Consider the following 18,413-nt stretch of genomic DNA (forward strand, 5'->3'; position numbering starts at 1 on the left):
GCAGAGCCAGAGGAAAGGAATTCCTGGACAAATTTTCCCATCTTACCTACATATGTATGTAATTTAAAACTTAAACTAAATCCCCCAACTCACATTTTTATTTTGCCTTTAAGCAGATTTAATCCTGGGACAGATTCAGGAAAATATGGCTGATATAATACTTGATAACAACTTTTGATGGAATGTCTCCCCTGGGGTATCATCTCCTTTTTCACTTTATCATGTTACTGTGTCTTATATAGACAAGACTATAAAATGCAAACCTATCAAAGATAGTTATTTTTATTTCACAGAGCAAAATCTGAAACCACAAAATCAATTCTTGCAAACCTTTGTAAGCAAGTGAGGAATCACGCATGATTTACATTTTACAGGATTTCCAAATATTAGGAATATAAACTACTTGGGGAATAGAAGATGTCCATAAATAGTAACTGATTTAACCATTTTAGAAAGCAAATAAAATCAGTAGTAACTATTATATTGGTAAAGCTAAATTGTTCTTTACTTGCAGCACACATCCCACAAACCTATGCTACTTATTGAGAAGCTGTAGAGAGCAGAACCAACATGTGATCACCATAAGAGCTGTGCAGAAACCTTCTGCTCCTAGAAACCTTCAGAACATGCACAGGCAATCTTCCTCCCCCTCCTCAGTAACTGCTGCCTGGTGAGAAGGAAGTTTTGCCATGACCTTCATCACCTCTCACCCACAAACCCACTTGTGGCAGCTAATAGCAACCCCACTTTTCCACTCCAGAGGTCTGCCTCCACATTTCACCTGATCAAATCCTAGAATACATAAACTGCAAGTACTACATTCTTGCTTTTCTGAGTTGTATGAAGTTGTGGAACTGAAATATCACAAAGGTCTTTTTGCCCATATGGTCCAAAAAGGAAATGAGCCCAAAACCAGACTTACTCTTTAGTGACTATGCCTGTATTTAAGTCCATGGCAATACTTGAAAGATGGTAAAATTAGAAAATGTTTACTGAATAGCTTTGAGTATTTGTTCAATAGCATGGTATGAAACAAATCTGATTCAGAAATGTCAAATCTTGTGTGCGTTCTTCAAGGGGCTCTTGGATTTTACTTTATTTTATCCATTTCTACTGTCCCATTAATTACTAAAAAATTAGTCAACATTATCACTTTTCTTAAGACCCACATTCACCAGTGTGATCATCAAATCCTGAGAGACCTGAAATCTTCCACTTTATATAATGGCTACAAAATAAAATAACTGCAGTGTATGACATTACACACACAGAAACAGGCTAGTACAGTAATTGCACATGAGAAAATACCTTTGGCTTCATTCTAATTGCATAATTTTAATAAAACAAGGCACATTTTATTACATTACATTTTATATTACATATTACATATTACATTACATTTCCTTTTGTTACATTACAGTGTTGCGTGTTCATTCTGCTCTATGTTGGTCACAAGATCCTTTGTGTCACTAATTCCAGGAACTGCATCACCATTAAAATACAAATTATTCTCAAAGCTGTCGTTTGTTGGCAAGCAATTCTTTCTCCTTTTGTAGAATAGATATCCTGCAAGGCCACTTCCAACTAGGATGATGATACCAACAATAACTATGACTCCTGTTTTGCTGTGGTTTAGGGTAGAAGTCTTCTCATCTTTTGTCATTGCTGAAAACAAATAGGAAGAAATCAAGAGAATGCTACAGAAGTCTTTATCTGATTGCTGGAAGCAAGTTCTTTAGAATGCATGATCTTCTGAGAAAAAGGGGTTATTACATTGTTTCGATGTAATGAGAAGAGGTAACAACATAAAATAACTTGATTTTAAATCACTAATATTGCATGCCATGTCACAAATTACTATTTTATTAAAGTCTGCATTTGGAGATGCAGCCAAATAGACTATATTGTGTACTAATTGGAAACAGTGTCATCCTAGGAAACAGGTACAGTACTTCGGTATAACAGAAAATTTAAGAGACATAATACAAAATATTTTTGGTTTTTGATCCTATGTGAGGCTAGTTTTTTCTACTTGAAAGACAATATTCTTACCCATTGTAGGTATTTCAGCTGGTGGCATTTCAGATGCTGGTGGCATTTCAGTTGCTGGAACTTGAAAATATTAAAAAAAATATATATTTTTGTACTATTATTTATTTCTACATTATTTATTTTTTATATCTTAGAACGTACTGAAAATCATACTCAGATAAATATATGGCAATACAAACCACTAAATACTGAAAACACTTGGGTTTAGTTCATACAAAATTATATACACCTAAGGCATAACACAATGGTCTAGTGTATTCTGGTCTCATCTGTAGCTATTTACACAAACTAGCAAAAAAAGAGTATCAAAAAGCTCCATGAAGACTGATCCAGACATCAGAATGAAACCAAAAGAAAATCTATACAGTATCTTGAGGATAGACATGGTCAAACATCACCCTCAATATAAATAAAAATTCTTCCAGTACCTGTTATATTACCATAGAAAATGTAATAAATCTGGTTTTCCAATAGACATTTATGGCTTACCAGCCGAGACACTTGAAATCACTCATGAACTTCACAGTGCCCTAGCAGGTATTACATCTGAACTAAAAGGTTTGTAGCTCATTTAAATTTTAACATCAGGGCCATGAAATCTGGCTTGCTTAATAAATGGGCCATCATTAAAGATGAAGGTCTTTATTTTGCCAGGTGGATTTAAAATCAGTTTATTATTAAATCTTGAATCAATGCATCATGTTTCATTCTGATAAAGGGGAGCTCAGGAATTTAAATTATCTTACCAGTCCCCACTTACATCTTTTCCATAGTGCTGCCCAGTGACAGAAGAGAGGGTGTGGCACCACCACTGTGCAACACAAAGATGCTCCCTCTGAATATTAGGAAACACTTCTGCACTGTGAGGGTAACTGAGCACTGGCACAGGCTGGAAATTCACAGGTTGTGAATTTCCATCCTTGGATTGTCACTAGCCCTTATAACAAGTCCCTCTCCAGCTATCTCATGAGCCCCCTTTAGGTGCTTTAAGGCCTCCCTAGAGTCCTGTCTTCTCCAGACTGAGCATCTCCTCAGTTATGAAATAAAGTTAGATACTTTGTGGAATAGAACTGCTACAGAACTCTCAAATTACTGTGGTAAAAATTGGCTCAACAAATGAAACAGAAAACAACATCTATTCTATGGGAAGACTTCCATTATGTTTTTGTGTTTCAGTCTCTTCAGAAAACAGCAAACATAGCCAGCAATAGCCAGTACAACTCAGTTAAACATGCTTCTAATGTTCCATTTATTGATCTGTAGTTATAACAGTTTGTTTAAATTCTGCACACAGATCACTGTCACAGTTCTGAAAAACTATGCCAAGAAAAGCTGCATTTCTTTGACAATGACTAGATTGTGTCCTGTTTTGGGGTGAGTGACTAGATAATCCTTGCATTGACACTGGAATTAGGTTGAATCTGTGGCATTCCAGATTAGCAGACTAGACTGGCTAAAGCTAATCCTAGGAAAAAGTAACTAGCTTTCATCTGCTTCAGCTCTTTGGTCAGCATCAAAACAGGTGAATGCCAGAAGCAGCACAAATAATTGACCTGAATGATCAAAAAGGAGTAGAGGCAATTTATTTTAACACTTGGTACCCATGTGTATGAATCTTTGTCCATGACAATACAAAAAGATTGATAAATGGACTCTGAAAGGGTGGATATACTGATATGCTGCAGTACTTCCTGTAAAAGACACAGTCATCATTACAAGCATTTGAGTAAGTAAGAATAATTTTGCATGAGAACAAATTTACAGAAAGGATAGCAGAATTACTCTCATTTCCAGTATTGTAGAGGAAGTGAGTATAGTGCAGCTACACATTTCAACCTTCTTAGGAAGCATAAGTAAGAGATTTTGCTATTGCAATATATGCTGAAAGAAATTATTATGATGACTTTTAGGAATAGATATATATACTAGATGTCCCTACTGTCAAATTTGCACATTCAGTTATTTCAGGACACGTTCAGCTTAGCAGATCCAAGCTATGCTATTTGCTTTGCTTTTCATTCATTCATCTTTTCACAACAGGAGGACACAGAGACAAAAGATCCCAAGCTGTTAAATAAGCCAGGCTTTATAAATACTCAATTAATAGAAACACTATATCATACTCAGAAAATAAGTGCACACAAGACTGGCAGAGGGAAATAAACAATGGCTACTCCATGGGCAGAGCAGAGGGGATACCCTGAGGAATATGTCTGCATATACATGAGACAGTTTTGTGTATACTAGACATGGTCCTCACATTGTGATTTCTCAACTGTTGTCAATAGAAAACATGCAAACTTGTCAAGTGTATACACTAGGTACAGCTACAATACGAACACAGTCTTCTAAAAGCAATTCTTAAGGAACTTGACTACTGTCCAGAACTACTTTCTGAAGAGTCATTCTATCTTTTTTGTTGTCATGGAAATGTGCATCCTTTGGCATTTACAAAAACTCAGAACATCCAGCTGAAATGCATTGTGTGTAACGGCCATCTACTAATACTAGCTTGCAGAGAGCATATTCCATACATAAAACACAAAATTCATAAATGCAGCACTTACTTTTTGGCTTTTTACAAATATATCCTTTGTAGGAAGAGCAATGGAAATTATTCCAAAACCCAGAGTCTGCATACATTTCAACACAGTGCTCATTTTGCTGAGAAGAAGGTTCTCCTACATTCCAGTTGACAAAATTCACCGCACTGCCGTCTAGCCACAACCATAGCCCTAATTGAAAAAACATTGAATTGGGAAAAAAAAGATAGTCATAATTTCCATACATTCACAAGCTCTATATTTATTGTCTTCCTGAGAAATTTACTTGTCACCACTTTTGGAGACAGATCACAAAACTATTTACTTCTGACACAACATGTTGCCCCTAAGTTTTTATGTAAATTATATAATATCAATATTTGGAAAATGGCAGACTAATCTGGCTCATGGTGTTGCAAAAGTAAGTTCTAAGAAGATCCTCCCACAAGTGATAGCAATGGTGCCATGTCAATTATTTATTCCATTTATAGAAATAAGTTCACCAAAATGCTCTTTATTTCAGTAATTTGTAGGAAGGTTTTGTGTTACTCTTTTCAAATCCCACACCGAAGTCTTTCTAGGTCCAATTTTATTTCATTTGTTTTCCAGTTTCTAGTCATTTCCACAAGCTTTACACAGACGATTTTCCTTTTTATAGATCTCCTTCCAAAATCTTGTGATCACTGTTGCTCAGCTCTGCTTGGGACTTTCTGCTTCTTCCTTCCGGTTCCTTTTTTCTTTCTTTCTTTTAATAGTGCTATTTATTTAGAATAAATGTACTCCTTGTGACTGTAAGTTGTACTCCAGCAAATTCTTAGACTCAGCATGAAAATTGTATTTTGATTTTTATAAGATTCTACATATCTTGCGTTTGTTTTGGGTTTTTTTTTTTTTATTCCTGACACCCTTTGTGTGAGGACATGGCAACTGAATACAATCTGGATACACACATTAAGGTATGAAATTTAGCTATGCAGTTATGCTGAAATTGCTATAATCACTATCTAGAATGATAATGAAGGGCTGAAGTACTCTTGTGTTTATGATCACTGTGAGAAGTGTGCTGCTCTACTCTGCTCTAGAAACACTTTAAGGAACCCTTTTTGTGTCAACTGACCACATGAGTAAACCTCAGCTTTCCCCTATGTGTCATGCATGCAAATTACTACCCTTGAATTCTTTCCTTCACCAAAAATTTTCCCTATTCCTGGTTAAGATTCAAGCAATGTAATTGAAAAGTTGTCTTATCCATAAGAAGTTTGTCATTCAAATGCTTGGGTAGGCAGTTGTAAAAATAATCTTCCAAAACGCAAGAAAACCCCACCTCAAGTCACCTGAACTATTTTGCCACCCTGCCACAGACAGTCATACTGGTATTTTTTACCTGAACAGTACAAGACTGTACTTTAAAATCTATCATAAGGATAGAAATGTCTATCTAATTGAATATTAATTTCATTAATGTGAAAGCAATAATCATCAAATATAGGATTTAATTAAAGCAGCCTCTTGCCTATTCTGTCTTGCTTTATCTTCCTTATCACAGAATTATAATGTGACCTTTTCAACACTCATGTCAAAAAGCTTGCAGTAATTATTCACTAAAAAGAAGACATTAAAAGTAGAGAAAGTACCATCCACATTTCTGTACATTCCTGTCCAAAATGCTGATGTTTTGCCTTCAAGTGGTTCAAGGTTGTAGGTCAGAAAGTTGGCTTCAGCTGAGTCTTCAACTGAGACCAAAGAGGCACCTAGAAACACAGGGAAAGAAAAATCTCTTAGAGATGTTTCGCAGGGGAAAACATTCTCATTGTCCTGTCAACAAACTGCTTCAACAAAATGCTTCCACCCGAGCATCAGAAAAGAGAGGGGGAATCTTCTCATCCAGTACCAGGCATCTACCTTTGCCATGGGTTTCACTGGTAGGTTCTTTTGACCTCATGGCAATATAAAGATAAAACCACAATAAATTCTGCTGGAGAGTGAATGAGATCTCTGCATAATCTGATGGGAAACCAGATGCCTATGTCACATCACCACCAATGCCATAAACAACAATGCTACAGACATATGAAGTCCATCATAATCAGTCTTCATCCCTTTCCCAAAGAAGGAAGTTGAGAGAATGAAACCGCAGAGTAGCCCTAGTTTATTTATATATTATCCAGACTAAAAAGCTTTCACTCCAGTGGTATAAAACTGCAATAATCAAGGGAGAAATTAGATCAAGAATCCAAAAGATATAAATTCCATTAAGCTTTAGTGATTTCTGTGGATGAAGCTGTTTATCTCCTATCAGGGTCAGAGTACAAGATTTCTATTTTCATGATCACTCCAGGCCACACAGCTCCTCTCATGCCTGGTCCTACATGCATGAGGCAGTGCGGGCCATAAGGTTTTCCATTACCTCTCCAATTAAAGCAATAATTGGATGCAACTGTCTTGTCCAACACTTGGACCATCCTTGAACACACGAAAACACATAATACATGTTCAGCTTTTCACAGTTAGGAAAACAAGTGGATTTTGTTACTTGATACTTTTGATACTTGTTTTAGGAGAAGTAGGATACTCACCTAGTCGAAGGCATTCTAAAGATGCCTGGGCCCAGTTTCTTGAAGATGAAGATTCAATGTAGTAGCAATGACCTCGGAAAGGGATCCAAGATCTGTGTCCTTCTGACTCAGGACACTTTCCTGGAAGCTGAGGCGGCTCAGTGGGAGCTTGAACTGATTAAAAACAGTTAAACAACGCCATGTGACTACTTCCTTACATTCACTGAATTTGATTTTTGCAGTTTTTGACATTGCAAGTTTGTTCAATAGGAGAATAAATAGCACAGTAGTGTGAGTCTTAGCTTTGCAAAATTTGTCTAACACTATTGATATAAAGTGATAGCTATTCAGAGTCACACTAGCTCTTTCTTACTATGTGTTTACCCTAACTTTAAAGTAGCCCAATTCAACCTAAGTAAGCTCTAATGATTTCATCTATTTAGCTCTGGAAATAAACCCCAACATCTCTAATGAGATGTTTATTAAATTGCAATGGTCAGATTTCAAGTTCTTACCATCAGATTTTTTGCAAACAGAGAAGTAACTTTCATTGCAGAATCCTGTCTTCCAGACTCCAGTAATGTCAAGATAGACACAGCCTAGTTTTTGCTTTGGCTCCCCTTCAGCCCATTTCGTGTACTTCATTCTCCAGTTATCAATCCATTCATAATTCCCATTGGTCTAAGGAAAAGAAACATCAGGTGGAATTATTAACTGTGTCAATCCACTCTATCTACATAGTACTTTGTGCTAAAAGGATTGGGGCTTTTCTTAGAAACCAATAACAAATATAAATGGCTCAGACCTTGACATTTTTGTTGTGACAAACATTTATTGAGAAATATAGCAGTGCAACGAGTACTTTTTAGCAAAAGGAAATGCAAAGTGACATTGAGTTAATGTTGAACATAACAATACCTTTAATTTGGAACAAATAACAATTTCATTTAAAATATATTGTGGGAATGAAATTTTAATGAGTAATTTTTGCACTACCTCTTTCCCCAGAAGTTTCAAGACATGTAGATTATTTTAACTTGAAATACATAAATACATTTAAATCAGTAATCATTTCCCACCAAAACTGGTTAACCCAATGATTTATCCTACTGATTAACGTTAGAGGCATCTTTTCATTTTTGGGAAGTGGTGTGCTATGTTCATATATTTGGGGTTTTTTTTCATTTGCTCAGCCAAATGGAGTGTGTGAGACAAGTGTCTGTGCCAAGAAGAAAAAAATATTGTATTTAAATATGCAGAAACTGTTAAAATACCAAACAACTGAGAAAGGGGAGACAAACACAATTAAACTTGGTAAATTAGTTAATTAATTTGCTAAATATCCTCAAAAATGTTGAAGTATTCATAGTAATAGCACTTTCTTATACTTCTCAAAATTAGGTATCCTTATTAAAATAGATGTTTTCTTCTGTAAATTCTAAAATATTAGGATTTTTATATCACACATATATCACATTTATACCTGAAATATATAAAGAGATATTCCAAGATGCTAGACTTAAATGCCTTATTTGGAAGTGCATAGAGTGGAATATCATAGAAAAAGTGTGAAAAGCACGTGCAATATATACAATTAAATCAGATTAACAGAAGAGGATGGATTCCTCGGACAGCACAAAGAAGTATTTAGTCCAAGATATAAGCAAATAAGCTAAAGTAAAGAGAGATGATAAGACTTTCCAGTTCCTCACATGTCCATGAGAAAAGCAGCACCATGTTCAATTAGTTTAATGTTCTTACCACATTACTGTTAAGACCAATCCACACAGGCACCCCATACTTTAATATCTTCAGCCACAGGAATGAATGACTGTAGGTGTCTAAGACACTGGAAAGGTCAAATTGATTTTGTTTGCAGTTTTTCCGTGCATCCTCCCACGTCATTTTGGTGTGGATGAACAAGTAACTACTATTCCCATAACGGATAATGTTGGATGGCAATGAAGTTGTAGAAGGCAGAAATTCAGCATCTGTAAAATAAAGGATGAAAAAAAGACCCACATACTTGTCCAAAAGGGGAGTATGATTTCATTGGTTGCAAATAGAACTAAATAAAAGTCTTCCTTATTTCATATTCCCTGGTTTATAATCAGCATTGGTAAGATGCACTGTGCTTTAAGCCATCAACAGTAGTAAAATTCAATTACAAAGCTGTAGAAAGGAAAAGAGCTGCTTAAAGCAACTTCTGATAAAGAGTAAAGGAGCATTCTGTATAATCATCAAGAATAGTATTACTGAAATTACTTAGGATTAAGTCATGATTTTTTTAATAAAAATCTTTTTTCATCAAATGAAAAGGTTTGCAGAAGGTATTTGGTTTCCCAAAGATTTTTTCCCAAAAAATAAAATAGTCACAACAGACCAGTCCTTAAAAATTACTTAGACACTTAAACAGAGCATAGATTTAAATATTTTTAATCTCTTTTCTGGAGGTAATTTTTCTCAAGTTCAGTGCAGACAGGTTACAGTCTCATTCCAAACAGTTTATGTTACATGTACAAACCAGTATTTTCCATTACATGTTTTGAATGCCAATGTACACAGAAAATTAAAAAACTATGGAACAAATGTCATATCAAGTGTCATACTAGACACAAAGATGCAGATACAAATTCCAGCTCAGGAAAATAGCAACACAGCATTTGCTGGGAAGGGTCAGATGAGTGCAGTGACTAACTGGACTTCTGACACATTTGACTATTTGACCCTTTTCTTCCTGCCTGAAGAACAATTTGTGCATTTCTCTTTATCGGAAGAAAAATCATGTTTAAACTCACATATTTAAGCAATTTCCTGAGGGGGAAAAAAAAAAAAAAAAAAAAAAAAAAACAAGAAAAGGGTTTGGCTTTAACTAAAAAGAGAATTACCTGCATTAATTTGGCATATATATCCTCTGCTGTTATCACAACTCTGATCAACCCACTTCCCTGCTTCCTTAACAGATTTGTTTTTCATGGCAACACAATCAGCCTCGAGGCAAAGAGATACAACATCAGTTAAAAATAGCTAGAATAAGCAAATATTAAACTTTTGACCCCCATTTGCATCTTCAGACACAAGCAATGCTGTAATTTTAGTCTCATATCTTTGTAACATTTAAGAACACAAGTTTTAAGTTACACAAATATGTGGAAATTCTATTCCTCTTCCACTTCACAAGTTTTTTTCTTACTTTCCATTGCCCAACATTGGGGTGAGTAAGAGGACCAGAGGAATTCTAGTATTCTCAATCCCCAGGCATACACAATGGAGAGGAGTCACAGAAAATTTGAAGAGAAATTAGATCAATCATTGCAGAAAAGACTGGATACCTTTACCCCAGAAATAAAACAGGACCCTTAAAGTGCAAAGCAACAATTTATTTTTTCAACCTGCAATAGTACACTGAGAAAAGTTAGAACAGCTCCTGCCCAAAGGCAGACTGACACTGCTCTGTCAGCTCCAGCCTTACTGTGACATTTCAACTTCTCTGACATGGACACAACAGCTAGAAATTACATTAGCACATATTAAATAAACAGTGATTAGTGCAAAAGCCTGCAGGGTTACAAGTGGCTTTGTGCAATGAAACATCCATATTTATTTTATTGTTCACTTGTTTGGGCTTTTTTCTGTTCATGAGAAGATGCTCAGATAATTGCTTCATTTTGGGGTGAAAACCATTTGGATTTAAGTCTTTCAAATTGAACAGTTGCATACTAATTTTTGCTAACTATGATAATATTTTTTGCTAAGATCAAGTAGACTTAAAAACAAATATAAACTTTATGAGAAAGGGACTTTATCAATTGTCACATAAGACTTCATAAAATCCTTTATTACTTCACATAAAAAAGTGACAAACTTTTTTTTTTTGAGAAGTAGCTTTTTTAAAATATTTTCCTTTAGAACTCCAAATTCTACCTAATTTTCTTCCTCCTTTAAAGATAAAAAGCTCACAGGTGCTCCTTTCAAAGACACAGAAAAGGATATTATACATAAAAATCAAATTTCTACATAAAAATCGTAATTCAAGAGAAATACAGTTAGCACTATAAAGTGCTGTAGTTCCAGAGTACACACACATGATCAGAGAGAAAGGAACTCTGACCTATCGGGCCAGTTAGTTTGACAGAGAAATAGAGAAAGTGATTTTCTGGTGGTTTGGGGTTTTTTCCCTTGTAAAAATTGAATGTCTGTCTTTTTATAGAGTCATGTCTTTTCTGCAACTGTGACTGGCAGAATTTGCTTATATGTAAGACACCTGTGTCAGGGGAGGGTTTGTAAATGCTCCCTTGCAAACTACAAGCCAAATGGGAATCCTGCCAAGTTCAGGCACAGCTGTCACCAGAGGACTAGGAGGATATTCTCATTGTTGTGCTTTTGGGAAAATGCCATCAGGAGAACCACTGCCCTCTTTACACAGCCCATGAGAGAGCACAGGCTGAACACAAAAGTTGTGTAGTCCTCACAAACTGAAAACTGAAACAAGTCTGTGTATGAGCCCTCCATGGATCCTGTCACCAGCTAATACAGAAACTGCACAAGGGCTCAAAAGCTTCACTCTACCTGGATTTATATCCAACATGTACACAAGTATGAAAGTAGTAAGTCAAGCAGTGACATACCTAAAATCCCCCACAAATGCATGAATTCAACCTTAGGCAAGGTGGGTATTGGTCTCTTTTCCCTAGTATAACAAGTGACAGGACAAGAGGAAATGGCCCAAAGTTGACACAAGATTGGATATTAGGAAAAGTTCCATCACCAAAGGAGTTTTCAGGCATTGGAACAGGCTGCCCAGGGAAAAGTGTTTAAGTCACCATCCCTGGAGGTATTTAAAAGATATGTAGATGCAGCAATTAGGGTCATGGTTTAGTGGTGGCCTTGGCAGTGCCGTATTAATGGTTGAACTAAACAATCTTAGAAGCCTTTTCCAACCTAAATGATTCCATAAAATCAAATTTCAGTGAACAATTTGTGATTGCTACTTACCTGGCCGCTGTACGCATATAAACCCACATGTCCCGACGGGAAGCCTTTGGCCCAGTTTGTAAAGTAAACCCCTGTTCCATCTGTCCAGAGAAACCTCATCTCATGATTTATGTCATTTAATCCAATCCACGTCTCAGTGGCAAAATCTTTTAAATGGAAGGTAAGGAAAGCTAGAATAAAAAAATGAAAAAAAAAGAGGAATAATTTTAAAATAGGACCATTGAAATATTTGGCCTGAGATTGGTGATATTAAATACTTTTTCTGGAATACAGAACACTCCACTGCTGATAACACAAGCAGGTGAGATGAATGCTGAGTTTTATGAATGGGTAAGTAGGTATATAACTGTGGCTTTGGGCAAAATACTTCATCTAAGTATCTAAGTTGGTACAGGAATGAACCCCAAAACCATGATAGAAATTGTTTTTATAATGTCCCAAGACACTTTTGAATCCTAGTTCAAAACATTAAGAGCTGTGGGGATCACACACATTTTTGATAATCCCACGAGAGAGGTTGCTCCCCAGTGACACAACAGCACCACAGAGCTCCTGCCATTTGTGTATCTGCGTAAGCAGTGCTGCTCCAGAGCCACCAGAGTGTTTCTTCCCTCTCTGGACAGCTGGGCAACAGCCTGCACTGCCTTGGCAGGGAGCAAAGTGCACAAGAAACGTGCTTCAAATGGGACTTAACAGAACTATCAAACACAAGCAAATCAATTATCACTGCTTTGCACAGTCCAGGTGGGTGCTGATGTGTCTTAGCTAAGGTGGCAAGCTCACAAATAGAGCAGGCTAGGTCAGCTGATATTCATCCATTATGAACATTATGAATTATATTCAATCTACTAGTCCATGATACATTGACTGTGGTGATAAAATGAATATACCATGGCTTTTGCCAACCACTGCAGTCATGGTTATGAATGTTTTTTCCTCTGGAATAAATAAATTAATTTCTGCCTGCTCTGTTAATCATTCACCTTCCTTCAGCATTTTTAAATGTATGCAGCTTACTCCTGCAGGAATGAAACCTGTAGATTTTTTTGCCAAACATTAGCATTGCTGTTCTGCCAAAAACTGTAACAGGAACTTGGGTCTTTATGCCTGCACTTCCTGCAATGATAATAGTTTTTTGCTAATAGCTCCATTCCTCATTTCTCTTTTACCTAGAATTCAAGTCCTGTACATTAATTAACCACTGCAGAAATTATGTAGAATAAGAATATAACTGTTTGAAAAATGAAAGTTTGATTCTTCAGCTCTTCACAAGTGGAAAACATAATTAGTACTAAGTTCTTATCAGCAGTTTAAATTAAAACTATTTAATTGCTCAAACTTCAGTGCATTGTTTTACAATGGTTGAGTTTTCAATGTGCTCTCTTGAGTTCACAGACAGTATGTGTTTTCCAGCATTTGTTTTTCATCACATTCACATGTAGGGTAAAACACTATGCCTAAAAAAAGCATCTATCTATCAAAGTCAGTCTAACATCTATCAAGGCCTGCCCCTGTATTTAGTTTGGACATATGCTTTGTTTATTCAAGCATGGGGTAGCTTTCCCCCTCTCATCTCCCTGAGGCATGGAAGCAGCTCCTGGGTTCATTGCAATAAGCTCCTCCAGTGAAAAGAGTGGCACTTCTGTGTGCAGGGCTCTGGGTATGGGTGTGAGCACTCAAGCCTGTTTCAAGCTGCCCACAGGCAGGCTATCATCCTGAAGGTGTTCTACTTGATTTGAAAGTAAATCCATGCAGCAAGTTAATGCCACCTAGTGAAACCACATTATTTGGATTGGAAATTGCAGGGTCCAGCTGGCATCATGTGCAAGCAGAAAAAACCACTACTTTGGCTGCCAGGACATTATACACACATAGTGTCAGCTCTCTGAGCCAACACTAAAATTTGGTAGATTCAAGTGAAGAACTCATTGTAGATTTCTAAAAACTTTATGTTTTGGAACAAAAATCAAATATTCAATCATTATTCAAATCTCTTTGTATTCAGAGAAAAACCCGAGCCAGCCTGTAAGGATTAAATGTCATCTCATCTAGCTGCTACAAAAACTGTGCACAGTACCTTGCACTTGTTCATTAGGGATCGAGGCCAGGTTTCCTCCTAAATTCATGCAAGCTGTTCGTGCAGCATGCCAAGTAACACGTTCCTCTTCTGTAGATCCAAATATTTTGTAACACTAAAATACGAACAAATTCTTTATATGTTATCTTCACTCCAATATCCCTCAACTGATAATCACTGTTTTAAATAGAGCAGGATGGAAAAAAGGCAGTAAAAGAATTCATTTATCTGGAAGAATACAATCAAAATACATTCAGCTTTCGAAGAGCTTTTGTGTTGGTCCTAGTTCTATATAAAATTAGAAGTCTCACTAAAGTGTTTTGCTCAAAAACTAGATTTGATCTGAAATCCCTAGAAAATAAGCAAATCCTGACTTTTCTATAGACAGCTAACAGTGCTAAGTTATGCATGACTGATCTTAGTCTGCCTGATCATTAATTTTATTCTACAACACATATCATGTTAGTAAAGTTAAGGAAGACAAAATGTAGTCCGTAAAAAGGATTACAGTTTGGTTTAAAAACACCAATATCAAAGCATCAATACTTTAGGAATTCTGACTAAATGTGTATCAAAACATTTAAAGAGCTGACTAGAGAATTGTCTTTCATCAACTGCAACTGAATTTGCTTCATTAGAAACATCAGAAAAGCACTTTTCCTGCAAAACAACGGATAGGCAAACTAAGAAAAGCATGAATGTGTCATAGCTCTCTGCATAAAACTGTTTTACTAAGAAACAGTATGGTTTAAAAATTCTCTTGTTTTCTATTTAATGCTTTGCCAAACATCCAGCATAGACTGTATTTGTTATGGTACCTTGTTACGAAAAGAGAGCCAGGTTGGACGACATCCTCTAGGACTTGGAAATGTTGTTGGAGGAACAGTTGAATTAATGGAACTGTTGTGCCTTTCACATATGTAGGGATTTGGATAGCCACAGTTTATATCATTCCAAAATCCTGGGTGTAAGATAAATGGGGAACTGTATGAGACCACATCTCAAGCTGGTTAATGGAAATCCATTTCACACATTCTCAAGTATAGTGCTTTTGGTTGAAAGATAAGATCAAAGCTGTCTCTCAGTTTATTATCATTCAATATCAGTGTCTAGGAAAAAATATGTCACTTTTTAGCTGTAATTACATAATGTTAAAAGCTTTGTAGAACCACGTACTAGACATTTCATAGCAACACACTAGGTCAATTTTAATAAAAAATATAAACCAGCAATCACAACCATAGACCTCTGGCCACAGATCTCAATCAGATCTTCCCCATGTTAGGCTTCAGGTAAGCACAGAGTAAAAAAACTATTAAGTCCTGTAAGTATTACTATGGTCTACTTAAACAACTTTTTGCAAAAAAGAAAAAAAAAAAACAAAAGCAGGAAGAAATAATACTAGTCAGAAGAAAAAAAGTTGTGACACAAACACACAAATAATGAAATTCATGAAAGAACATACAAAACTCACCTAAATTCTTATACATAACGACACAGTTTTCATCATTATTTGCAAAGTTAGGTTCATGTGGTGCCCATGCCAAATAATTCACTGGAGTGCCATCCATCCAGCTTAAGCAAAACAATCCAACAAAATACTTCTTTAACATAAAATAGAACCTCTTCCATGTTAAAAAAGTAACTTTTTAATATGCCTAATATAGCTGCTCATAGTAAAATATACAAGGTTTTTTGACCAAATTACCTCTTTACTAGTTGCAGTAAACTTACTCTCTGCTTGAAGACATACAAGATAAAATACAAACACTGGAAAAGCTGAACATCCATGTAGATTAGGCAATGAAGAACAAAATTGTAACCAGGAAAATTATTAGGACACATCTTTCTAGTGGTCTACAAGTGACGGAGGTGCACAGGCTCATCCTTCAGACACATGCACAAGATACTTAAAGGTATAATCATCTTAGGGTCCCTAAAAAACCAGCAAGGCAGAAACACCTCATTTTCAGAGGCTCACCTAACATCCTAATTATCCTCTGGAGGTCCCTCATCATTACTGTGGACTATAAGGAGGAGAACTACTAGGCATCTGTCCAGGCACTTCAGACACAGACTGAACTGAATCCAGGCCTAAATAAACACCACATGTCAAAATCAATATGGTGCTGCGTACTGACATTCAGAAAGGCTTGCAGAAAATCTGCTTGAGCTCACAGAGCAACAGCTATCATTGTTCTACATAAAGAAAATAGGTTTCATTTGTTCCTTTATTAGAGTGTGTTCTCAGCAGTTAAGCATGGGGTAAAAGAACAATTTTACCTACAAAAACCTTATACATTTACAGCTAGAACATCTACTTATATTTTCAGTATAAATCACATAATAAAGGAAACCAGAATTCCTGAATAAAAATTCAAAATACATTAGCTGCAGCATAGCTTTTTGTCTAGCTTTGAGCAAATTCTGTTTAGGAAGCCTGAAGCATTTCTTCTGGATAATCAAGAGCTAAATTAAGACGTAATTAAACCACTTGAGAATACAATAATTTTTAAATTATGACTCAAAACTGGGCATGACCTACCTTGTACGTTGGTCAATACTCAGTTGTAAACCAATGAAATATGCATCCTCTTTGCCATTTTTCAACATCTAGAACGAAAAAATTAAAATTGTACAAATTCCCTCTATTGTCATATAAACCTATTATGTTACTGATGAGTAATATAGCTCTAAGTGACAGAGGATATGAACTGGATGCATTCTCTAGCTACAACTCTTAAGTTAAAGCAGCTCACAGCTGACAGTACATAGTCGAACTTCACCAGAAGGTGTGGTCACTGTGTCAACACTTCTCACATTTTACTTGAAATCCGCTGAAATCAGCACCTATTGCACAGTCTCTGCAGTGGACTTTATCTGACTAATTTCTTGCAAAGGCAAGCCCCTTTTTACATTTTGGATATAAATTGATACATCTCCTTGTGTCCTCTCACTGTCACTCTTCAGCCAGCTCAGGCAATGTTCTATGTAGTTCAAAGATAACTTTTAAGCACATTCCTGATTAAAAATATGTTGACCTCAGCCAGCATAAAAAGCAAACAATTCCAATTATACAGGAAATAGGGTTTCAAAGCTTTTTCTTATGGAATAATCCATGTCTTAGTTTCTTCTCTCTCCATAATTATATTCTCACAAGAAGGAGGCAAAGGAGCAAACTTGAGGACCATAAAGAGACTAGGTAAACTCTAGCTTAGTTAAACTGGTAAGATGTAAATCCAATGTTCTGAGCGTTGCATGTAAGCCAGCTGCTGCTTTGATCCAATACTTAAGATGTTCTACACAATCATAACTCATCAGTGTGATACTTTTTGCTGAAATGAAGCCACAGATCCCTTAAAAGTTACCATTAGTTTGTTCTTCATACTAGTATGGCTTAGTGCCACTGCAACTTCATTATCAAAACTTGTGGGGAGAACACCATTGTGAAAAGGATCTGAGCCAATGCTCAATCGTTTTGGATGGCTTATTCCATAGTATTAATGATTTTTCTTACATATCGCCAGAGGAACTTTCTTTCACTTTCACTCTCAATGACAGAAAGGTCTCCAAAGTTCTTTTTGCAGAACTCACGTCCCTCTTCCATAGGAACAGTCTCTGTGCTGAAATAGTACTGTTTGTCTTCGTGTATGATCCATCCATCCTCAGTAGTCCTGTATTCTGTAAGATAATAGCCAAGCTAACTATTCTGCTCCTGAGATACAAGAGTCCTCCTTAATAAAATTTTAATGCTTTTGAGCACAAACAAACACACAGAGCAATAGCAGTAACACCTACCAGGTGTAGGAGATTCTGTTGGTTCAGGCTTCACGCTCGCCCCTGTGACAAAAAAATATTTATTATGATTGTAAACTTTCTGTCTGAAGAGAAGATATTTACTGTGTCTGACAGGCAGTTTTAATACTGACATTAACTGTCATGATTAGCAATGGATTTAACACCAAAATGCAGAAGGAACTAAATAACCTAAATCTCTTATTTTTGGTATAATATTCAATTTTCAATATGTAGTCTTATTCCCTGAGGCTATTCCGTACATGCAAAGTATTATAAATACCTTGAAATTTACCTAAATCAAGTAATTTTTTTACTCATTGAAAGCAGTAAACCTAATGTACCAAAGCATTAACTCTGTTAAGACAGTTGTCCTGGATCTCCATCTCTCTCTCT

At 36.1% G+C, this 18,413-nt stretch overlaps 1 protein-coding gene across 1 annotated transcript in view; it reads right to left on the minus strand.

The window, feature by feature from the left end:
- Window positions 1-266: 266 nt before the first annotated feature.
- LOC132325154 (macrophage mannose receptor 1-like) overlaps window positions 267-18,413 on the minus strand; it is a 52,787-nt gene continuing 34,640 nt past the window's right edge. The window contains exons 16-30 of the mRNA XM_059842160.1: window positions 18,021-18,062; window positions 17,740-17,903; window positions 16,768-16,835; window positions 15,697-15,797; window positions 15,041-15,183; window positions 14,223-14,337; window positions 12,146-12,315; window positions 10,039-10,141; window positions 8,912-9,141; window positions 7,666-7,831; window positions 7,172-7,324; window positions 6,230-6,346; window positions 4,620-4,787; window positions 2,053-2,112; window positions 267-1,665 (exon numbers count right to left, since the gene is read on the minus strand). Coding sequence (XP_059698143.1) covers window positions 1,415-1,665; window positions 2,053-2,112; window positions 4,620-4,787; window positions 6,230-6,346; window positions 7,172-7,324; window positions 7,666-7,831; window positions 8,912-9,141; window positions 10,039-10,141; window positions 12,146-12,315; window positions 14,223-14,337; window positions 15,041-15,183; window positions 15,697-15,797; window positions 16,768-16,835; window positions 17,740-17,903; window positions 18,021-18,062 — 2,051 coding nt within the window. The 3' untranslated portion in view covers window positions 267-1,414. The remainder of the gene's footprint in view (window positions 1,666-2,052; window positions 2,113-4,619; window positions 4,788-6,229; window positions 6,347-7,171; window positions 7,325-7,665; window positions 7,832-8,911; window positions 9,142-10,038; window positions 10,142-12,145; window positions 12,316-14,222; window positions 14,338-15,040; window positions 15,184-15,696; window positions 15,798-16,767; window positions 16,836-17,739; window positions 17,904-18,020; window positions 18,063-18,413) is intronic.

The sequence above is a fragment of the Haemorhous mexicanus genome, chromosome 1, assembly GCF_027477595.1.
Source record: "Haemorhous mexicanus isolate bHaeMex1 chromosome 1, bHaeMex1.pri, whole genome shotgun sequence".
NCBI lineage: Eukaryota > Metazoa > Chordata > Aves > Passeriformes > Fringillidae > Haemorhous > Haemorhous mexicanus.